This window comes from Engraulis encrasicolus, chromosome 24, assembly GCF_034702125.1.
Source record: "Engraulis encrasicolus isolate BLACKSEA-1 chromosome 24, IST_EnEncr_1.0, whole genome shotgun sequence".
NCBI classification, from domain to species: domain Eukaryota; kingdom Metazoa; phylum Chordata; class Actinopteri; order Clupeiformes; family Engraulidae; genus Engraulis; species Engraulis encrasicolus.
In genome coordinates this window covers 46,725,381-46,743,581 of record NC_085880.1, presented here as the reverse complement: position 1 = coordinate 46,743,581, position 18,201 = coordinate 46,725,381, and the positions used below count along the sequence as shown (strand labels likewise).

At 43.8% G+C, this 18,201-nt stretch overlaps 1 protein-coding gene across 4 annotated transcripts in view; it reads left to right on the top strand.

The window, feature by feature from the left end:
- grid1a (glutamate receptor, ionotropic, delta 1a) overlaps positions 1-18,201 on the top strand; it is a 655,667-nt gene that overhangs the window by 39,753 nt on the left and 597,713 nt on the right. For all 4 annotated transcript variants that reach the window (XM_063192185.1, XM_063192184.1, XM_063192187.1 and 1 more), the window contains exon 2: positions 5,106-5,311. In XM_063192185.1, the coding sequence (XP_063048255.1) occupies positions 5,106-5,311 (206 nt within the window). The remainder of the gene's footprint in view (positions 1-5,105; positions 5,312-18,201) is intronic.

Here is an 18,201-nt window from a genome sequence, read left to right as displayed (position 1 = left end):
ACAGTATATTGAAAAGTTTTACTGAAAGTGCAAAAAAGGAGAATCCTGGTTGCATCACGTGCAGCATGGGTGGGCGCAGGCCCTTACACACAACATCAGACAAAGTGTCACAAGACATGATGTAAAAGTTCACTCATCTTGTGATGTGCAAAGCACGGCATTTGTTACACACACTTACACTTTTTGGGAAGAGATTGAAGGAGAAGACGGTACCCCGAAGTTACCAAAGTTACCACCTGCAGAGATGGAGAGAGCGAGCACACTCTTAGGGCGTATTCAGACCAGGAAAGTCCGATAGTTCACTTTGTTTGGTGCGAACCTAATTTTAAAAATTTGGTGCGGTTGGCTTTCAGACTGTGTACATTTCAGTAAGCGGACCAAAATCGACAACAAAGCCACGCGCCCCGAGGTCGTTCAGCTATTGGTCAGAAACGACACGCGCAACAAGTTAAGGCTATGTCCAAATAGGCCTACAAGTATCCAAAGAGCTCAGCGGCATGTAAAATAAACCTGCACGGCATGTATGGCATAGCGCTCACACGAATATAGCGCAGACTATCTGAAGTTCATGACATGAAGGCTGATAGCCAATTGTATTGATCCCGCGAGTTGGGGTAGGCCTACATTTTATCCCTGTTTCTTTCTTTCTTTCTTTTTTATAATGTCATATAGCGTGCGGGCGAGATAACGAGTGCATCGTACATGGAATGGCCTCTGTTACATTACGCAAACAGGCAAGAGAGAGAGTCTGAACTTCACGTGGCTGTTCAAAGCCAGATTGTTCAAGAGCGAGTTTTCACCCATTGGTTGACGACGAGCGTTCTGGCTGGGTTAGTCATCAATATTAGGATAACCACCTCTCTGCAATCAGTGTTTTACACTTGGGATGTCTGGGAACAACGCGAAACAGGCTATGTGAAAAATTGGCGAGCTTATTCCAAGCACCACACCATTCTTTCTTCTCGAAAATAAACAGTGCGCTCCACTGTCATTTGGATACGTTTGTATTGGAATATTGGCTACCATTTGCAGCAATATTTCACGCACTCCATCAAGAAAAAAGTAACATGATGAACACGGGCATAGCGTTTGGATCATACAAACTTGCCAGCATGCCACCACAGCGGGTAAATTAGAATTACCTTCGTTGTCTTCATCACAACTTCTTCAAGTAGCCGGCTATTCCACTAGCCTACATCCATCCAACGCACAGTTAGCCAGGGGGATAAGTGCCAACGTCGTAATTATTGCTATCATTATCAGAATCCATACTGTGCGGACTACAGTGTTTTCTTCCGTTTCTTCAGTAGATGCTTTTCGGATTTGCCCCAATCAACATTTAAAATGCTGTGATAGGTAAATTAACAGAGTCTCTTTTTCCTTTCCTGTGCTCCACTGACAAGCCATCCTCATTGAAAATATGAATGACAATAATGTAGCCTACGCCCACGATTGCGATAGTTTAGGCTATTAGCCTATTTTATTAATATTAATATTGTTGCAAATAAACCACTCTGTCGAATTTACACCAAAGACATGGACATGACAAGTTGTGGAGTCGCTTTGTTTAGGCCTACACTCTGTTTCCCATTAATCTCGAAAAACGACGGAAGCTCCAGAGGTACAAAAAAGCAAAAAGTCTGGGATTAGGTCCGGTCTGCTTTCACACCTCCAAAAGGTCCGCTTTGATCCGGACCGAGTCCGACCTTTCAGCTCGGTCTCGGTCCGCTTGTTTGGTCCGGACCAGGATTCGCTGGTTTGTATTCAGACCATCCCAAAAGGTCCGAACCAACGAAAATCTGGTCCGTTTGGTCCTTTGGTCCGGACCAAACGTGGTAGGTGTGAATACGCCCTTAGACTCCCAGTCACTTTTAAAGTATTAAGTCCTTTTCAAATGTTGTAATATATAAAGTGGATTCCCTCTCTCCTTCTCTGAAGCTGGGATGCATTGCATCACTTGAGATTGACAATGACACCACGTTTTGAGTGAGAGGAGCTGGAGACGGGATGGCATTAAAATAGAGAGGCGGTCTGCTCTGGTCCGGTCTGGTGGTTTAAATAAACTCCATTTTGTCGCCTGGCTTCTTCATTAATTGTCCTTTCACATTTCCTCAGCTCAGGAGCTCTCTATTAGTCTCTGGGGTCCAAGCGAAAGGAGATGATAGAAACATATTAAAGGCTGCTCACTCAAATATGTCTAAGCGGAGGACCATTTTAGATATTTATTATACTTTATTCAATTTTCATTTCCTTTTCTTTCCATTGTTGAGAGCATGAAAAGTGAAAGTGATTGGTTGGGCACTCCAGGATCAGGTGTCTCCTTGTGCCCTTTTCAGGAGTTTATTAAACTGGATCAAATCTCAGTCATACCTCCTATTTTTTTCTCTCTTTATACTATATCGTCTATCTGTCTGTCTGTCTGTCTGTCTGTCTGTCTGTCTGTCTGTTTCTGTCAGTCTCTCTCTCTCTCTCTCTCTCTCTCTCTCTCTCTCTCTCTCTCTCTCTCTCTCTTTTTCCTTCTTTCCTCTTATTTTTTTCTCTTATTTATTACTGTCTGTATTTTTGATGGAGTTTTGGGTAACACATTATTTCACTCTTCCTATTTTATTGCGTCTACATGTGACAACATGTCACCCTAGTTAGTATTTACTTTGCATTGCACCTTTCGATTATTGTTAATTTTAGTGTTAGATTAGGTTATGTTAAGTATGATTATACTTTGACCAAACGCCTCACTGCAAACTATCACAACTGATGTGCACATTATAGGTGTTCTTGCTTCCTAAGAACAGTGGCATTGGCAAATGAATTGATTTGTGTAAGTGTGTTCATTTCTAGAGGCCTTCACCTCTTTATCACCCCTCTCTAAAGCTCTCTTTACAGCTGCTCATATAATCACTGCTGTAGCCTTAGCAGTGTCTCTATATCCCTCTAACTCCCTAAAGCCCCACCATAAGCCAGCATTTGATGTGGATCTTACGCATCTCCGCAACATAGACAGCAAGAGTGTTTGCTTTATTCTGGATACACTTCTCAGCAACTTCTCAAGCCCTTGAGGATTGGTGATCTGCTGCACAGAGAAGCAGACCGAAGCATTACACATTACGCTTTGAAAGGTTCAATTCAGCTGTTCAACTCAATGTGTGATCATACTACACAAACAGGAAATCGGAGTGCTTCTGGGTCTTCACCTTTTTCCCTTTGTGCTCATCAGTGTAGGGGCTCTTGAACTTTATCCAGGTAGATAAATTCTGAATACACCCTGAAGAAGGCCATAAGGGTCAAAACGCGTAGGCATGGTAGCCAAATAAAAAGTAAAAAATTGTAACCTTGAGTGCCTCAAAATTTCTTTACCTGGACCAATGAATGATCATGAACTTTAAGATGAGGAAGGTTATTTCATGCAATTCTACAAGTACTTAACAGGACAGTGTGTGAGATTTTTAGTTGTTTATTTCCAGAATTCATGCTGTCCATTCTTGAATACTGTACCACCACCATAACATTCAAGTATTCATTATGACTGGAAAAATTGCTCTTTTCATACATGAAAAGGGGGATCTTCTCCATGGTCCGCCATTTTGAATTTCCCAAAATAGCCATTTTTAGCTGCAAAAATGACTCTACTTGGACCATACTAGAAAATATTTGTTTACAGTTTTTCTCGATTGCCTCCACACAAGTTCTGGTACTTCACACACAATTCTCGGAACATCTCACCCATTTCCCAACTCCCCTAACCAATGTCACTGAACACTAAACACAATTCCTTATTTACACTCACATTTCAGTTTTAAAACACACTCTTTTCAAACCACTACACACAATTTTCTGGATTACACACAATTTTCATGAAGAAAAACCCTGGTTGTCGCATTGAACACACTGCCATTCAAAATACTAAAATCAACTGCCACCCTATGTTCACTTCCTCATCAGATGGGCAAACTCTCTTCATACCGGTTTACAATCTGAAATCATCACCCCATAAGGACACACATTGCATGTGATATTGATGAAAACGTGAGTGGATGCAGTGAGAAAACACATTGGTTTAGTTTTTGAACTCAAAAATATGTTATACAAGTGATCACTTTCATGTGGTTACCCAATATTTTACAATAAATTAGTACATTTTTAAAAAATGTCAGAAAAATATGTAAAATATATTTTTTGCCACACATTTGTGTACTCTGAGTCTAAAAACAATATTTCAGTATTTTACTACAGAAAAATACCCTCTTTAGTGAGTAGAACAGTGAAGAAAATAAGTTTCTACTGTGTGTCAAGTTGAGTATAGAGTTTTACCTTGTGCATATTAGTGTTCAATGGTTCACATAAGATTGTATTGAAATGCCTGCTTGTGTGTGTCATTTGAGAACAAAGTGAGGTTTTTAGAGGAGAGTACATTGTTTTGAGACAAGACGTGCATTTTTCAGAGGAAGTGAAGAGTTCTGCCCGTTGCGTGTGAGGTTTGGAGATTTGTGTGTAGAGTTTTGGGAATTCGAGAACTGATTCCGTGTGTGTTCCGTGAAATTGTGTGTAAGCAATCGAGAAAAACTGTATTACTTAGTAAACTTTCATGTAAAGATCAAATTTGGCAATAGGCAGCCCAGTTTCAATGAGCAGCATAGTTGCAGTACCTTTTTTGACCATTTCCTGCACAGTGTCCCTTTAACGTGCCTGGCGGTCGCCAAGAGCCAATACTTCCAGTGTTTACAGACATTAAGATTTTAAAAAATAAAATGTGGTTCTCATTTCTGGCTCGCGTCTCCTCTGTTCTTGTCTCTAGACATCTGTGGGCTGCAGACATGTCTGGACCAGGCCTCTTGGCACGGCTTGGGCGTATCAAACATTCAACGTCTCTCATTACAGGTTCTCATCACCTTTGTTCCTGTATCTACAGACATCGTTTGGCTTCAGACAAAGTCTCTCATTCCTGGTTCTCATCACCTCTGTTCCTGTGTGTAGATATCCGTGGGCTGCAGACCTTTCTGGACCAGGCGTTGCGCGAGGGCTAGGGCATGGGTGTATCAAACATTCACCCAAATTGGTCTCCCATTTCTTGCTCTGATCACCTCTGTTCCTATCTCTCCTGTGTCTAGATATCCGTGGGCTGCAGACCTTTCTGGACCAGGGGTCTCGTCGGGGTCTGGACGTGTCTCTGCAGATGGTGGACCGCAACGTGAGCAAGGTGTTCTCCACGCTCTTCAGCACCATGAGGACGGAGGAGCTGAATCGCTACAGGGACACCCTGCGCCGCGCCATACTGCTACTCAGCCCCGAGTCCGCCAAGAGCTTCATAGCACAGGTATGGGGACAACACACACACACACACACACACACACACACACACACACACACACACACACACACACACACACACACACACACACACACACACACAAACACACACACACAGACACACACACACACACACACACACACACACACACCCACACACACACACACACACACACACACACACACACACACACACACACACACACACACACACTGTTGCAGTAATCGTATTACAAACTATATTAGAAATCTTACAGTGCTACTAATCCTGAAACAAGCTACTTTGTGCCCATTAGTTATAATCCTAAATTGAAAGCTGCATAGGCCTGTATTGTAAAGCAGTAGATTATTGGTCTATACCCTCTTCCAATGAATTCATAATATGTCATTAAGACTTATGCTATTGATATAAGGAATTAAATGCAGTAACACTGCCCAAAACACAAATTATACAAATATGTGTAGCGCTAAAAAGCTACTGTACAAGCAATACCATGAGAGACCTAGACCATAATACTTAATAGGCCTACTGCATATTGTGATAACAATGTGAACATATTTTTAATTCTGCTGTATACCCTTAAGGCATGCATTATCAATGTTATTTTAGGTGTGCATGGGCTTCAATCAATTACAGCTGTGTGTAGCAAGTGAACTCCACTCCCTATGGGAGCACTAGAACTTCAAGTGCACGCTCTTGCACTGCACACAGTACGTACTCTACTGCAGGGCTATTCAATTAGTTTTTCAAGTGGGCCACATTTTGAAACCAAGAGGTGAAGGTGGGCCGCACATGTCAGCGGCCGCCGCCGGTCACTAGGTGGTAAAATAACTTTTTCTAGATTTTTAAAAGCTAGCTTTAATCTTAACATTGAATGTTCAATCCTACAATCAGGACAGAGATTCACAAAAAAAGAGAATAATTTGTTGTCCATGCAAAATCAAAACTGCAGTGCTACAGCACTTAGGCCTACTGCAATAATCTGCAGGGGTGACTATCATACACTCCCTGGAAAAAGAGGTAACTCAATGGGATCTTCCTATTTAAATAAAGGTAATAATAATAGTTTAAAAATTACTCTGTGCAATACAATTAGCACAAATCTGTATTGTAATATGGTGGACACAATATATTGCAGTATTGCACAGTTCAATGACTAATGTTATCTGACCTCATAAATGGCAAGTGATCTTGAAATCATTCATTAGTGACCACATCCTAAATTGGAACGGACGTTACGGGCATGAGTGACCATATTTCTGTAGCCATAGAACACTAGCCTACTGCCAGACACACGTTGTTGAAGGAGCGTTGAAGTGAGTTGACAAGTCGAAGAATCTGCGTTCTGAATGCGCCTCTAATATCCCCCCCCTCCCCCCCCCCCCCCCCCTCCCCCCGCCCCGCGCCCCCCCCCCCCCCTCTCGAGCGTTGATCCACTTCTTCCAAACTACCGCGGTGGCTGGTAGTGCCATCAAAAATGCATGTGACATAAATATTTGTTTCGTTTTCATTGTCGCTGAGTCTGTGTGGCTACAAAACATCAGACAAGTCTAGTTTACTCCTGTCGCTACTCCTGTCCTGTCGCTGCCCCTTCCGTTGCGGGATACGGATAGCGCAGACCTAGAATGGAACAAAAATCAAAACTAACTGCTTTGACTAACTACGTTGAGGCTCAAAAGAGAGCATAACCCGCCGGTTGCAGCTTCACTTTAAAACCAGTCAATGCTGCAATTGTCATCCACACCTTCCAATTCAGCTGTAATAAAATAGGCTACTTAAACGTCTTCTCCCTCTCCACATGCCCAATGGTCTCGTGTGCGTTCCCTGCCTACTTGATGGTCACACACTTCTTTCTTTCAGGTGGATACGGACATTTAGGCTACGTGCACAGTTCAAATGCACAGTGTGAAATGTTCATCAGCGCTGACGTGTCGTTTTGTCAGACTTTGTAGATTTCATTTATTTTAAGAACATAACTTCTAGATGCCGCCTCGTCTCCGTGTTGCATGAACTGTGTTGTCAAACTTCATATCTCCGTTGTAAGACGCTCCATGACTACAGTTGCTCATTTTTTTCAGTCGACAACTCTTCCACAAGAAGCACATACCTATAATGCAACAGTAACACATCTCAAACGCAGGCACCTCGCACAATGCAGCATTGACACACGAGCGTGTGCTGCACACTGCGTGTTGCGCAACGGCACCGCTTCCAACGACGCAGCCTAATTGAAAATATGCTATTTGTTGTAGGCATAGTCCACAAACTGGCATATTGAGACTGCAAAACTATTAGAGACTAGACTAACTGTTAAAGAGGGAGACAAACTAACTGCTTTCCGCGAGGGTTTAAAATGTTAATTTGTTCTGGAGACTCCCCAATGACCTTTTTACTGTTGCGGCTGGCCGCCGGATCTGGGCCGCATCTGGGCCGCGTCCGGGCCGCATCTGGCCCGCGGGCCGCCAATTGAATAGCCCTGCTCTACTGTATAATGTGTAACGTGCTATGAAGTGTTTGGTGTTTATTTTCACCTGACATCCGTGGCCCTTCCTGCTCCCTGGAGAGTTGTGCCGCTGTGGTGTTGTGATTTTATCTTCCATCAGAGGGATGTATTATAAGCAGCATTGGAGTGAAAAACAAAGCACATACATCGGTAGTACTGCCTGTAGGGCTGTTGACAGCTTTGGCTGGGCCAGGGTCTCAGTCACCTGGGAGGGCCCCCTCACCCAGTACATGCAATGTAATGGGGACCAAATTCTAGGCCCTCTGTCTCTCTGGGCCCAGGACAACATACCTGTTTGTCCACCCCTGTCGGTGGGCCTTCTGCCTTTCTTGTCTTGCTAACAGTCCCCTTGGTGTGGAGCCTGGTAGCTACGGTAACCTCTCTCTGAGGTCTCGTCTCCTCTCTTCTCGTCTTTTGTCGTTTTGTGTGGGAGGCCTTCAGAGTTTGTTGACATGACGAGATGAAAAGAAGAGGCAAAGGAAGTGTGTGTGTGTGTGTGTGTGTGTGTGTGTGTGTGTGTGTGTGTGTGTGTGTGTGTGTGTGTGTGTGTGTGTGTGTGTGTGTGTGTGTGTGTGTGTGTGTGTGTGTGTGTGTGCGTGCGCGTGCGTGCGTGTGTGTGCACGTGTGCATTTCTGTGTGTGTATGACTGTGCGTGCCTGTGTGTGTGTGTGAGTGTGTGTATGTGTACGCGTGCATTTTTGTGCATGTTTGTGGGTCTCATTCAACACACCTTCAGGCTGCAATGCAAACTCAAACTCGCTGTCATGTAATATGAAGGAGACTGTAAGAAGTTCTGCGTCCACGAAGAGGCAGGTGTGTGTGTGTGTGTGTGTGTGTGTGTGTGTGTGTGTGTGTGTGTGTGTGTGTGTGTGTGTCTAAGAAGTGCTGCCTCCACAGAGAGGCAGATGAAATAACAAACACTCCTAATGCGCGTCGGCGGCCACCTCCAAAGATGGAAGATTTTTCAGCCTTTCCTTTCTTCTATTTTCAATATTTTCAGATGGATAAAAAATGACTTCAGTGCCACTGCAGTAGGTTTCTGAATTGCATGACATCAGATTTCACAGTTTGTCATCACTGTGCATCAGATCTCTGTGTTTTTCATCTCTCTGATCTTAACGACACAAATGACCATGTCAGACCTCATTATATTGTATAACATTCCATTTAGCTCTAACTCTCTCAAAGACGGGCGTGAAAAACAATCAGTGCAAGTGCAGCAGTGCAGTGGTGTACTTCCTTAGTGGTGTTGTGGTGGAGTGCTATCACTATGGTAATGGGAGTGTTGTTTACTTCCTTAGTGGTGTTGTAATGGAGTTCTATCGCTATGGTAATGGGAGTGTTGTTTACTTCCTTAGTGGTGTTGTAATAGAGTGCTATCGCTATGGTCAGCTGACTAACGAGCCTGGCTCTTTGGCGTTGTGGTCAAGGTGCATGATTGACGCCCCTGCCCAGCACACCTGGGTTTGAAGCTAGGAGAGTAGACCACTCTGCACTGCACACCTGGGTTTGAAGCTAGGAGAGTAGACCACTCTGCACTGCACACCTGGGTTTGAACAATTACTCACTGGGTCTCAGGGCAAGACACTTATAGGGCCCCCTATACAGCTTGCCAAGCTCACAATACGTCCCCCCACCACCAATACGGGAGGGCCCTGGGCCCAGGGGCAAGTGCCCTGCTCGCCCTCCCTATAGCTCCGCCCCAGCATCTCTGCCCTGCCCCTTGTTTATCAGCATTTCATCATATTTCATAGTTTCAGTGTTTCAGTGTTTCTGATCAGTAATCAGCCTAAACCCAAGGAAACCCCAAATGGATTATAAAGGCATTCGTGTACGACTGCTTCTTCTTCTTCTTCTTCTTCTTCTTCTTTTCATTTTTGTCATTGCTCTGCAGATCATGAATATATTTTGTTGTTATTGTGTGTGTGTCGGTGAGAGCTGCTCTTCTCAGCATTACCCCCGCTGGCTGTCAGCAGGAGCAGCGTGTGGTCAGATTGAATCAGAAGCCATTTGCTGAGGCGTCAGCCAAGCTTCAGAACACCATATTGCTTTGTGATTTTTTTTCTGTTTTGTTTAACAGACTGACATTTAGATTTACTCCTCCTCTTCCTCATCCTTCTCATCATTATTGCCCACATCTTCTTCCTCCTCCTTCTCCTCCTCCTCCTCCTCCTCCTTCCTGCTCCTCCCTGATCTTCCCCCTTTGACTTTTACATTCCTCTTTATCTAGATTACACTGCGCTGCATGAGGTTGCTACTGTCTGCTCTGCGTGTCTCCCTCTGAGCTTTCTGATGATGGTAAAAGATAACGTGTTTATTAGCATCAAATGCACAATTTTCAATTTGCATGGTGCACTATTGCGCATGGCACAGAGGTCATGAATACTCACACAGCACTTGTGTGTCTGTCTATAGGTCATGCCTTGATCACTGTGGTTTATGTTAAAGGTCCATGGAGATCAAGCAATATACAAACCTGACATCAGGGGAAGGCGAAAGGACAGCCGAAATGACATCTACCCGTGTCAAATTACTTTCATGCAGGTCTTTAAACAACCCCTACTTTATAAGTTGCTGCAGAGGTGGTGAATAGCACAGCTCAGACTGTCCCAAATAAAAATAAAAATGCTACATAAAAGTTTCTCTGGTAGAACTCACATTTGGGCCTCAACCCTACCAATATGGCTGTCCACTGTGGTGCAAAGACCACATTGGCACTTCTCTATTCGCCTTGAACAAGGCACCTAACCCAAAATGTCTCATTGTACTGTAGACACAACCAATACTCTTTGTCTAAATAGGAGCGCCACTGAATACCTGAATATAGCGTACTGTATGACTGTTGTCCATGATTCACTCGGGGCTATTGGGGCATTTTACTGTGGTGCTTTTATGTGGCACTACAGTGCTGTGCATCATCTGCATACATTATGAGTCATTCATAAAAGCACACCGTCCTCCAAAAACACAACACTAACAGAACACATGCTCTTGTGAAGTAATTGCACTAGATATTAATTGTCCTGTTTTAACTCAAGGGTTTTATTATGAATATTATTATTCTGTACTCTTTGTTGTGTAACACCCTCAGATGCTTTTACAAGAGAGCAGTTTTGAAAGAGGTGATTAATGAATGGAAAACAATGCATGTAGGCATTGTACAATGGTGACGTGTCTATAGAAAGCATTAGAGAGAGTAGATAGGTGCAAATAGTTGGAGCAGTTCTAATTTGAACAGGAAGCTGGTTTGCATTTGGCAGCATAATGGCTAAATGCCATTTCACCCTGTCTGGATTTTACCTGAGGCACAACCAGTTCTAGCTGAGCCTGTGCTGCTTTAGCATATCTGCAGTATATTTAAATGAATTGACATAAACTAAACCATTACAGTATCAGCTGAAATTAAAGATTACAAACCGTTATTCAATACCTACTGTAAGCGTTGGCATCTTAACTGTTAAGAGTCGACACTATTTTATTAGATGCCCTTTCTCTTGTTTTAGTGCACCTACTTGAAACCAGCATGCCCCCCATTCTTTCACATCTAATAAACCTTAGCCTCATCGCAGGGTGTCAGCGTTTTGTTATTTAAGTGGGTTTTTCTTTTATTGGCATTGGCAGGGTCATGGCAGGTCCACAGTCAGCGTAAGGCCTCCAATATGTATATCACCTCTTTAACAGGTCAGTTTTTCATTGGCTCTCCCGGGATGAGGTTGGCAGATACACAGCCTGGCGGTGGTGGGGAGACGGCCTTTAAGTATCTAGTCAGTGGGCGAAGGGGAATATGATCAAATCATATCCTATTGTATCATCCTTATGAATAAACGAGTTTATATTACTGCTCCATGATTTAGAATGGTGGTCTCTGTTACGTACGGCACACATGTGGTGTTTTACGGCTGCTTTTTCTTGGCCCCGTCCCCAGCGCAGGCGAACGAGGCAGCGAGTCTCGTGGGAAATAAGCTGGCTGCCGCTCGTGAAGAGAAGACGTCTTTGTTGGCTGTTTGATTAATGGCTGTTCTGAGATACAGCAGGGTGACATTCTGAGCCCAGATTATGAGTAATCTTCCTTGGAGGGTTAGCCCCATTACCTGTGTTTCATATTCAGTCCTTAGCTTAACTTCTTTTCACTCAGATTTACCACCATGTTGCCATGTCCTGTATGTTATCTTCCTGTTTACCACCATGTTGCCATGTCCTGTATGTTATCTTCCTGTTTACCACCATGTTGCCATGTCCTGTATGTTATCTTCCTGTTTACCACCATGTTGCCATGTCCTGTATGTTATCTTCCTGTTTCCCTGCTCTTTATTTGCATGCATGACTTGTTTGCAGACCGGTTGGTTGTGTTTCTATTTGTGTGTCTCTTGCTGTTATTGCTCTCAATTTTACTGCTGCCAAGCTTTTGAAGTAGCCTTTCCACCAGTGTGCACTACAATAACCTTTGTCGAGTTGAATATAACCTTTGGCTTTGTATTTTTGTCTGGAGTTTTTTATTTATTTAAAGCAGTTTTAGGGAAAGAGAGAAAAAAAACATGTCACAGCTGCTCTGACCTGTACTGCAGGAGTTGAATGTGGGAAGGCATGTGCATTTAGATGCCCTTCAAGCACTGACACCGCACGTCAACGCAATGTGACAAATCTCACACCAGAAAGCACACAGTCACAATAGCCTTGGCCTTACAGTTCAACACACACACACGCATACGCACGCGCACACACACACACACACACACACACACACACACACACACACACACACACACACACACACACACACACACACACACACACACACACACACACACACACACACACACACACACACAGGGTTACAATAGCCTTGCCCTTACAGTTCAACAGTAAATGCACACAGTCACTGTGTGGCCTTTACAATACAACAGCATACTATATTTTATATGTTTGTTCTTGAGTGTTTGTGTGTCTAATGCTGCCTTTCTGGTGCGGTCCAAATAAGTGTGTGTGTGTGTGTGTGTGTGTGTGTGTGTGTGTGTGTGTGTGTGTGTGTGTGTGTGTGATAAATAACAGATAAATCCACAAAAAGATGCTCTCTCTCTCTCTCTCTCTCTCTCTCTCTCTCTCTCTCTCTCTCTCTCTCTCTCTCTCTCTCTCTCTCTCTCTCTCTCTCTCTCTCTCTCATATTATGTGCAATTGTTCTGCTTTCTATTCGGCTTATCCAGGGCCTACTGTCCAGGAACTGCCCATCCCTTCTTTATTCACTTTCCTTTTTTGGTTTTGGAATTGGGGACAATTAAGACTTTGGAAATGGGGACAATTAAGACTTTGTGATGACACTGGCTAAATGAAGCTGGCAAGAGAGCCACCAGGGAGATTGCAGGAATAACTTAACAGAATTATTGCTGGATATCTTAATTAAGTCGGCTGCTCTTGGCAGTTTGGCCTGAAAATCACATTCAAATCGGTTCCCTCGTAACCTCCACACACTGCGCCCAACTTTTTATTGGACTTTTATACACAGGCAGCTCCCTCCCTCATCTCCGGTGAGTAGTTTCTCTTTATCACCATGCACTGCAATGTGGCTGCTGCATGTTGGTGACATTTCCATCTAAACTCTCTATCACTCCGGACGTGGACTCAGAATGAAGCCTGTGACATTGCTTTAACCCTTTATAGGGCAAGTGACTATATTTGATCTCTTCCGATTACTTGCACACCTATCTCAAATGCCCCAGCCATGCCTCTCTACAAGGGAGTACACCCAAGTGGGATATCAAAATAATAAGGAGAGTTCCGACTCTCACGCAGATAGCGGCATCATGACATCTGACCAATCAGCTGAGGCCTAGAGCCTAAACTATTCTGATTCACCTCATTTCCTTATTCACTCAAAAGTCGTCTCAACAGGAAACTCGGATTATCCGCTAAAGTGCAATACGTACTGTATTGCACAATTTTAAGACCACTATAGGGATAAAGCTAACCAGAGTCTATATGAAGAGTGAGACAGAGAGGGGGGGGGGTTGGAGAGGGAGAGGGAGATTGTGCGTGCGGGCGGGCGAGTGTGAGTGTGTGCGTGCATGCGTGGGCGTGCGTGCGTGTTCACACGATGGTTTGTCTAGCTCACTCACATCCCCCTCTCTGTGGTGATGAGTTTGATGGATCTTGATGGATCTTGATGGGTCTGTTGCACATAATTGATAATAATGCTGGTAATAAAAAGCAATAAAAACAATAATAACATTATATTTCAATAAAGACTGCTGCTCAAAATGCTTCAGCAATATACAATTGCAAGGCCCATAATTGACTGCATCCAACTGGGTTTGTGCAGAGTGGAGTAGAGTAAGTACTGTGAGGTATCTCGACATAGTGATTAAAAAAGAGAGAAATGATGGCGAGCTGAGTTGAAGCGAGAGCAGCTGAATGGTAGCGCTGCATCCCACGCCTTCTTCACTTTGATCTGTCTGTCATTGTTTCCGGGCCTGTTTGAAATGGTGGATCTCTTTCACTCTGCAAATGTACTGTACTTGAGTCACCAGGCGTGAGGAAAGGAAGAAGAAATACAGTACAGTCATCACATTTTCACATTACCTGGCTCTCATAGCAGGCTGCTTCACTTCGCCATGTAGTGGGTAAAACAGGATGTCTGTGTGTCTGGTCTCTCTGCTGGCCTACTTTGCAGTCTGTTTTTGCCTGTCTGACGCACTGATGTTTGTGGTAGTATTTATTACATAAACATATGAATGCCCCTGGGAGTTGTAGCCCATTAACATTATTTCTGTATTAAGAAAGCGTAATGTAGTTTGCATGTGTTAGCATAATGTGTAGCATGGCCATGTGTTAGCATAATGTGTAGCATGGCCATTTATGTCTTCACTTGTGCATGTTGTGACATCATGTGTGCAATGGCATACAGTCGATGCACTTTAAAGGGCAACACAGGGCAACTTCATTTGTTCTGAGGAAGAATTTAAATAGAAAGAGTGCTTTCAGATAAGCAATGAAAAAAGCACAGCCCTCAGGCCACACATGCACTGTACAATGCTTAAAGGTGTCCATGCAAGAAACTTTATAAAAACACGGAGCAATGTGCAAAAGGAGAAAAACGACATTTAAAAGTGTATACAAATGTTTAAAAGAGCATGGCTCATGTTTTTGTGGTAAACCATTATATTGTACTCAAAAGTATCCAAAGTAAAAGTGAAAAAAAAACCTGTTTCCTTTCCAAAGCAGTTAACATATCTGAGTATCCAGTAGACCTTGTCTTGTGTGCTTGTCTTGCGCTCACCTGACTCTGCACTGGTTGGATCATGTTAGTAGTACCTTAGGCAGGGCTGGACTGGTGGAGAAATATAGCCCGGGCACTTGTGGCTTAAAGGGCCCCCTCATGGGGGAGAAATAGGGCCCGGGCACTTTTGGCTTAAAGGGGCCCCTCATGGGGGAGAAATAGGGCCCGGGCACTTTTGGCTTAAAGGGGCCCCTCATGGGGGAGAAATAGGGCCCGGGCACTTTTGGCTTAAAGGGGCCCCTCATGGGGGAGAAATAGGGCCCGGGCACTTTTGGCTTAAAGGGGCCCCTCATGGGGGAGAAATAGGGCCCGGGCACTTTTGGCTTAAAGGGGCAGAACTGACTCACCAGTGGGCCCCTGCACCCTCATGGGCCCCAATTTTCAGAAATGTAAAAATAATGGTAACGCTTTAGAATAAGGTTCTTCTAATAAGCGTTTATAGTCGCTAGTAAGCAGGTAGTAATACCCTTACAAGCGCCCAATAACATGCTTATTAACTTTGTTAACGTCTTATAAGCTGCTTCTAATGTGTTTATAGTGGTTTGTATTTTCAGTCATATTATTTACATCGGTACACATATCCATCTTGATATGTTGACTAATACTAGATATGGAGGCGTTGCGAAAAAAAAACAAAATTTTCAAGATGGCTGCCATGTGTACCGATTTTCATGCTTTTACTCAAATAAAGTTACTCATCAGATGTTAACAACGTTAATAAGCATGTTAACAAAGTTAATAAGCATGTTATTGGGCACTTGTAAGGGTATAACTACCTGCTTACTAATGACTATAAACGTTTATTAGAAGAACCTTATTCTAAAGCGTTACCGCCCAGTATGGCAGATGGCCAATCCAACCCTGACTGTAGGTCCTTATTTTTTGTGTTTTTCAGAAACAACAGTCTATCTACTTAATTAGGTACAATGGAGTAAATGGTGTAACAGCTATACAATGCATATATTGTACTAGTGTTGTAATTACATGATGATTTTACTACTACAGTTACTTTAGACAGCTGGTTGTACTGCATATCACTTCATTTGATACAGAGTGTCTGGCTATGATTTGATGCTTGTTTTCTCAAGCAGCAACGTATACCTGGCCAATCAGCAAACAGATGTCATTAATGACATTAGTTGACATGTAAAAACCCTGAGAGAAATGATCAGCAATTGTGATTGGTTTCATTCATTCATTCATTCATTCATTCATTCATTCATTCATTCATTCATTCATTCATTCATTCATTCATTCATTCATTCATTCATTCATTCATTCATTCATTCATTCATTCATTCATTCATTTGATTAGGACAATGCACATTGATCATTACTTCAGCTAAAAAACATCAATTTAAATATGCCGGAATTAGCATAGTTACTAAATTTCATCTGTTGTCCTACGGCAGGTACTCATAAACGCATTCAAACACTCTGATCTGTTCGCCGTCTGGTTATGCAAGATGCTCCCACAGACCACCATGTCAATGGAAGCACATGCAGCCAGACTCTTTGTACTGAATGGGAAAATGAAATGACACACGGTACAAGGGGGGTAGGATGGGGGGGTGTCTGCTTTCCCAGCCTCGGTTCATGTATGATGCATGATGCAAATATGTTCAGTACAGTACATGTACCCCATGGGGGCTCCCCTCCCCTCCCCTCCCTTCCTATCCAGAGAGCTATTACACTACTGATGCAGACAGACAGGCACTGGGCCAGCTGAGACTACAGCACACCTCATTATTGTTACCATGTCACTGTAACACACTCACATGCCGATCTCCATCACTGGTTAGTCAGTGTGTGTAAAATACAGTACATGGGACGGGGACTGCAGAGCAGAATGAGTGTGTGGAGACTCTTCCCCATTGGTGCTGAATAGAGGGGATACCGTAGGCTCTATTCTGAAGTGAAGCAACGGCAAGGGGTGGGACTTGACCTGGAAACCAGCAGAAAATCTCCAATTTCCATTCATCCAATGGGAGACTTGAACCAATGCATCTCCTTGCCAGTTCTTGCCGAGTATTCCGGGCAAACTTTAGTTTAACAAATGTTTTGTTTAGAATGTGCTGTTAAAAAATGATGATTGGAATCGCCTCGTCATCAGACTCCTCTGGTTACTCTGGCTACTGATTAATTCTAGAATAAAAATAATCCAATCAAGCACCCTGCGACGGAGCCAGAACACAGATAAATAGACAAAAAGAGAGGCTCTTTATCTCACGTTTTTGTTCTCTCTCTCTCTCTCTCTCTCTCTCTCTCTCTCTCTCTCTCTCTCTCTCTCTCTCTCTCTCTCTCTCTCTCTCTCTCTCTCTCCCTCTGTGTTTCTGTGCATGTGTATGTGTGTGTGTGCACATTTGTATGTATGTGTGTATCGTATGTGTGTACTGTATGTGTCTCTGAATAGACAGTGACTCACACAGCCCTGCCCTCCTCCGCTGTGCTTTTTGCTTTTTGTGTTTTGCCGTCCACACAACACTGCATGCCTCCCCACTCCCGCTCCCCCGCATCCCGGGGTCTGTTGTTTTGGGGGCCGCTTTGCCAACTGTACCGTACCGCACCGTGCCCTACTGCACAGAGGCCTGCAGTGCATAAATAGCTGCCCACATCACTGGCAAAAATGATGATTGGAATCGCCTCGTCATCAGACTCCTCTGGTTACTCTGGCTACTGATTAATTTCAGAATAAACAAAATCCAATCAAGCACCCTGCGACGGTACCAGAACACAGATAAATACACAAAAAGAGAGGCTCACATTTTTGCTCACTCTCTCTCTCTCTCTCTCTCTGAAAAGAGAGTGACTCACACAGTCCTCCTCCACTGTGCTTTTCGTTTTTTGCTTTTCACACAACACTGCATGCCTCACCGCTCCTCCGGATCCCGCGGTCTGTTGCTTTGGGGGTTGCGTCACCAACTGTACCGTAACATACCGTGCCCTACTGCACAGAGGCATGCAGTGCATAAATAGCTGCCCACATCACTGGCAAACAACAGTGTCCCCATGCCCCACTGGGAGGTTGAATGGGACAGTGAGCGATAGGGCATCTGCCGCGGGAGAGCAGATTTCCCAGCGTCTGTCCGGGGCTTATCGGCCGTCCTGTCCGCCTGCGCTCGC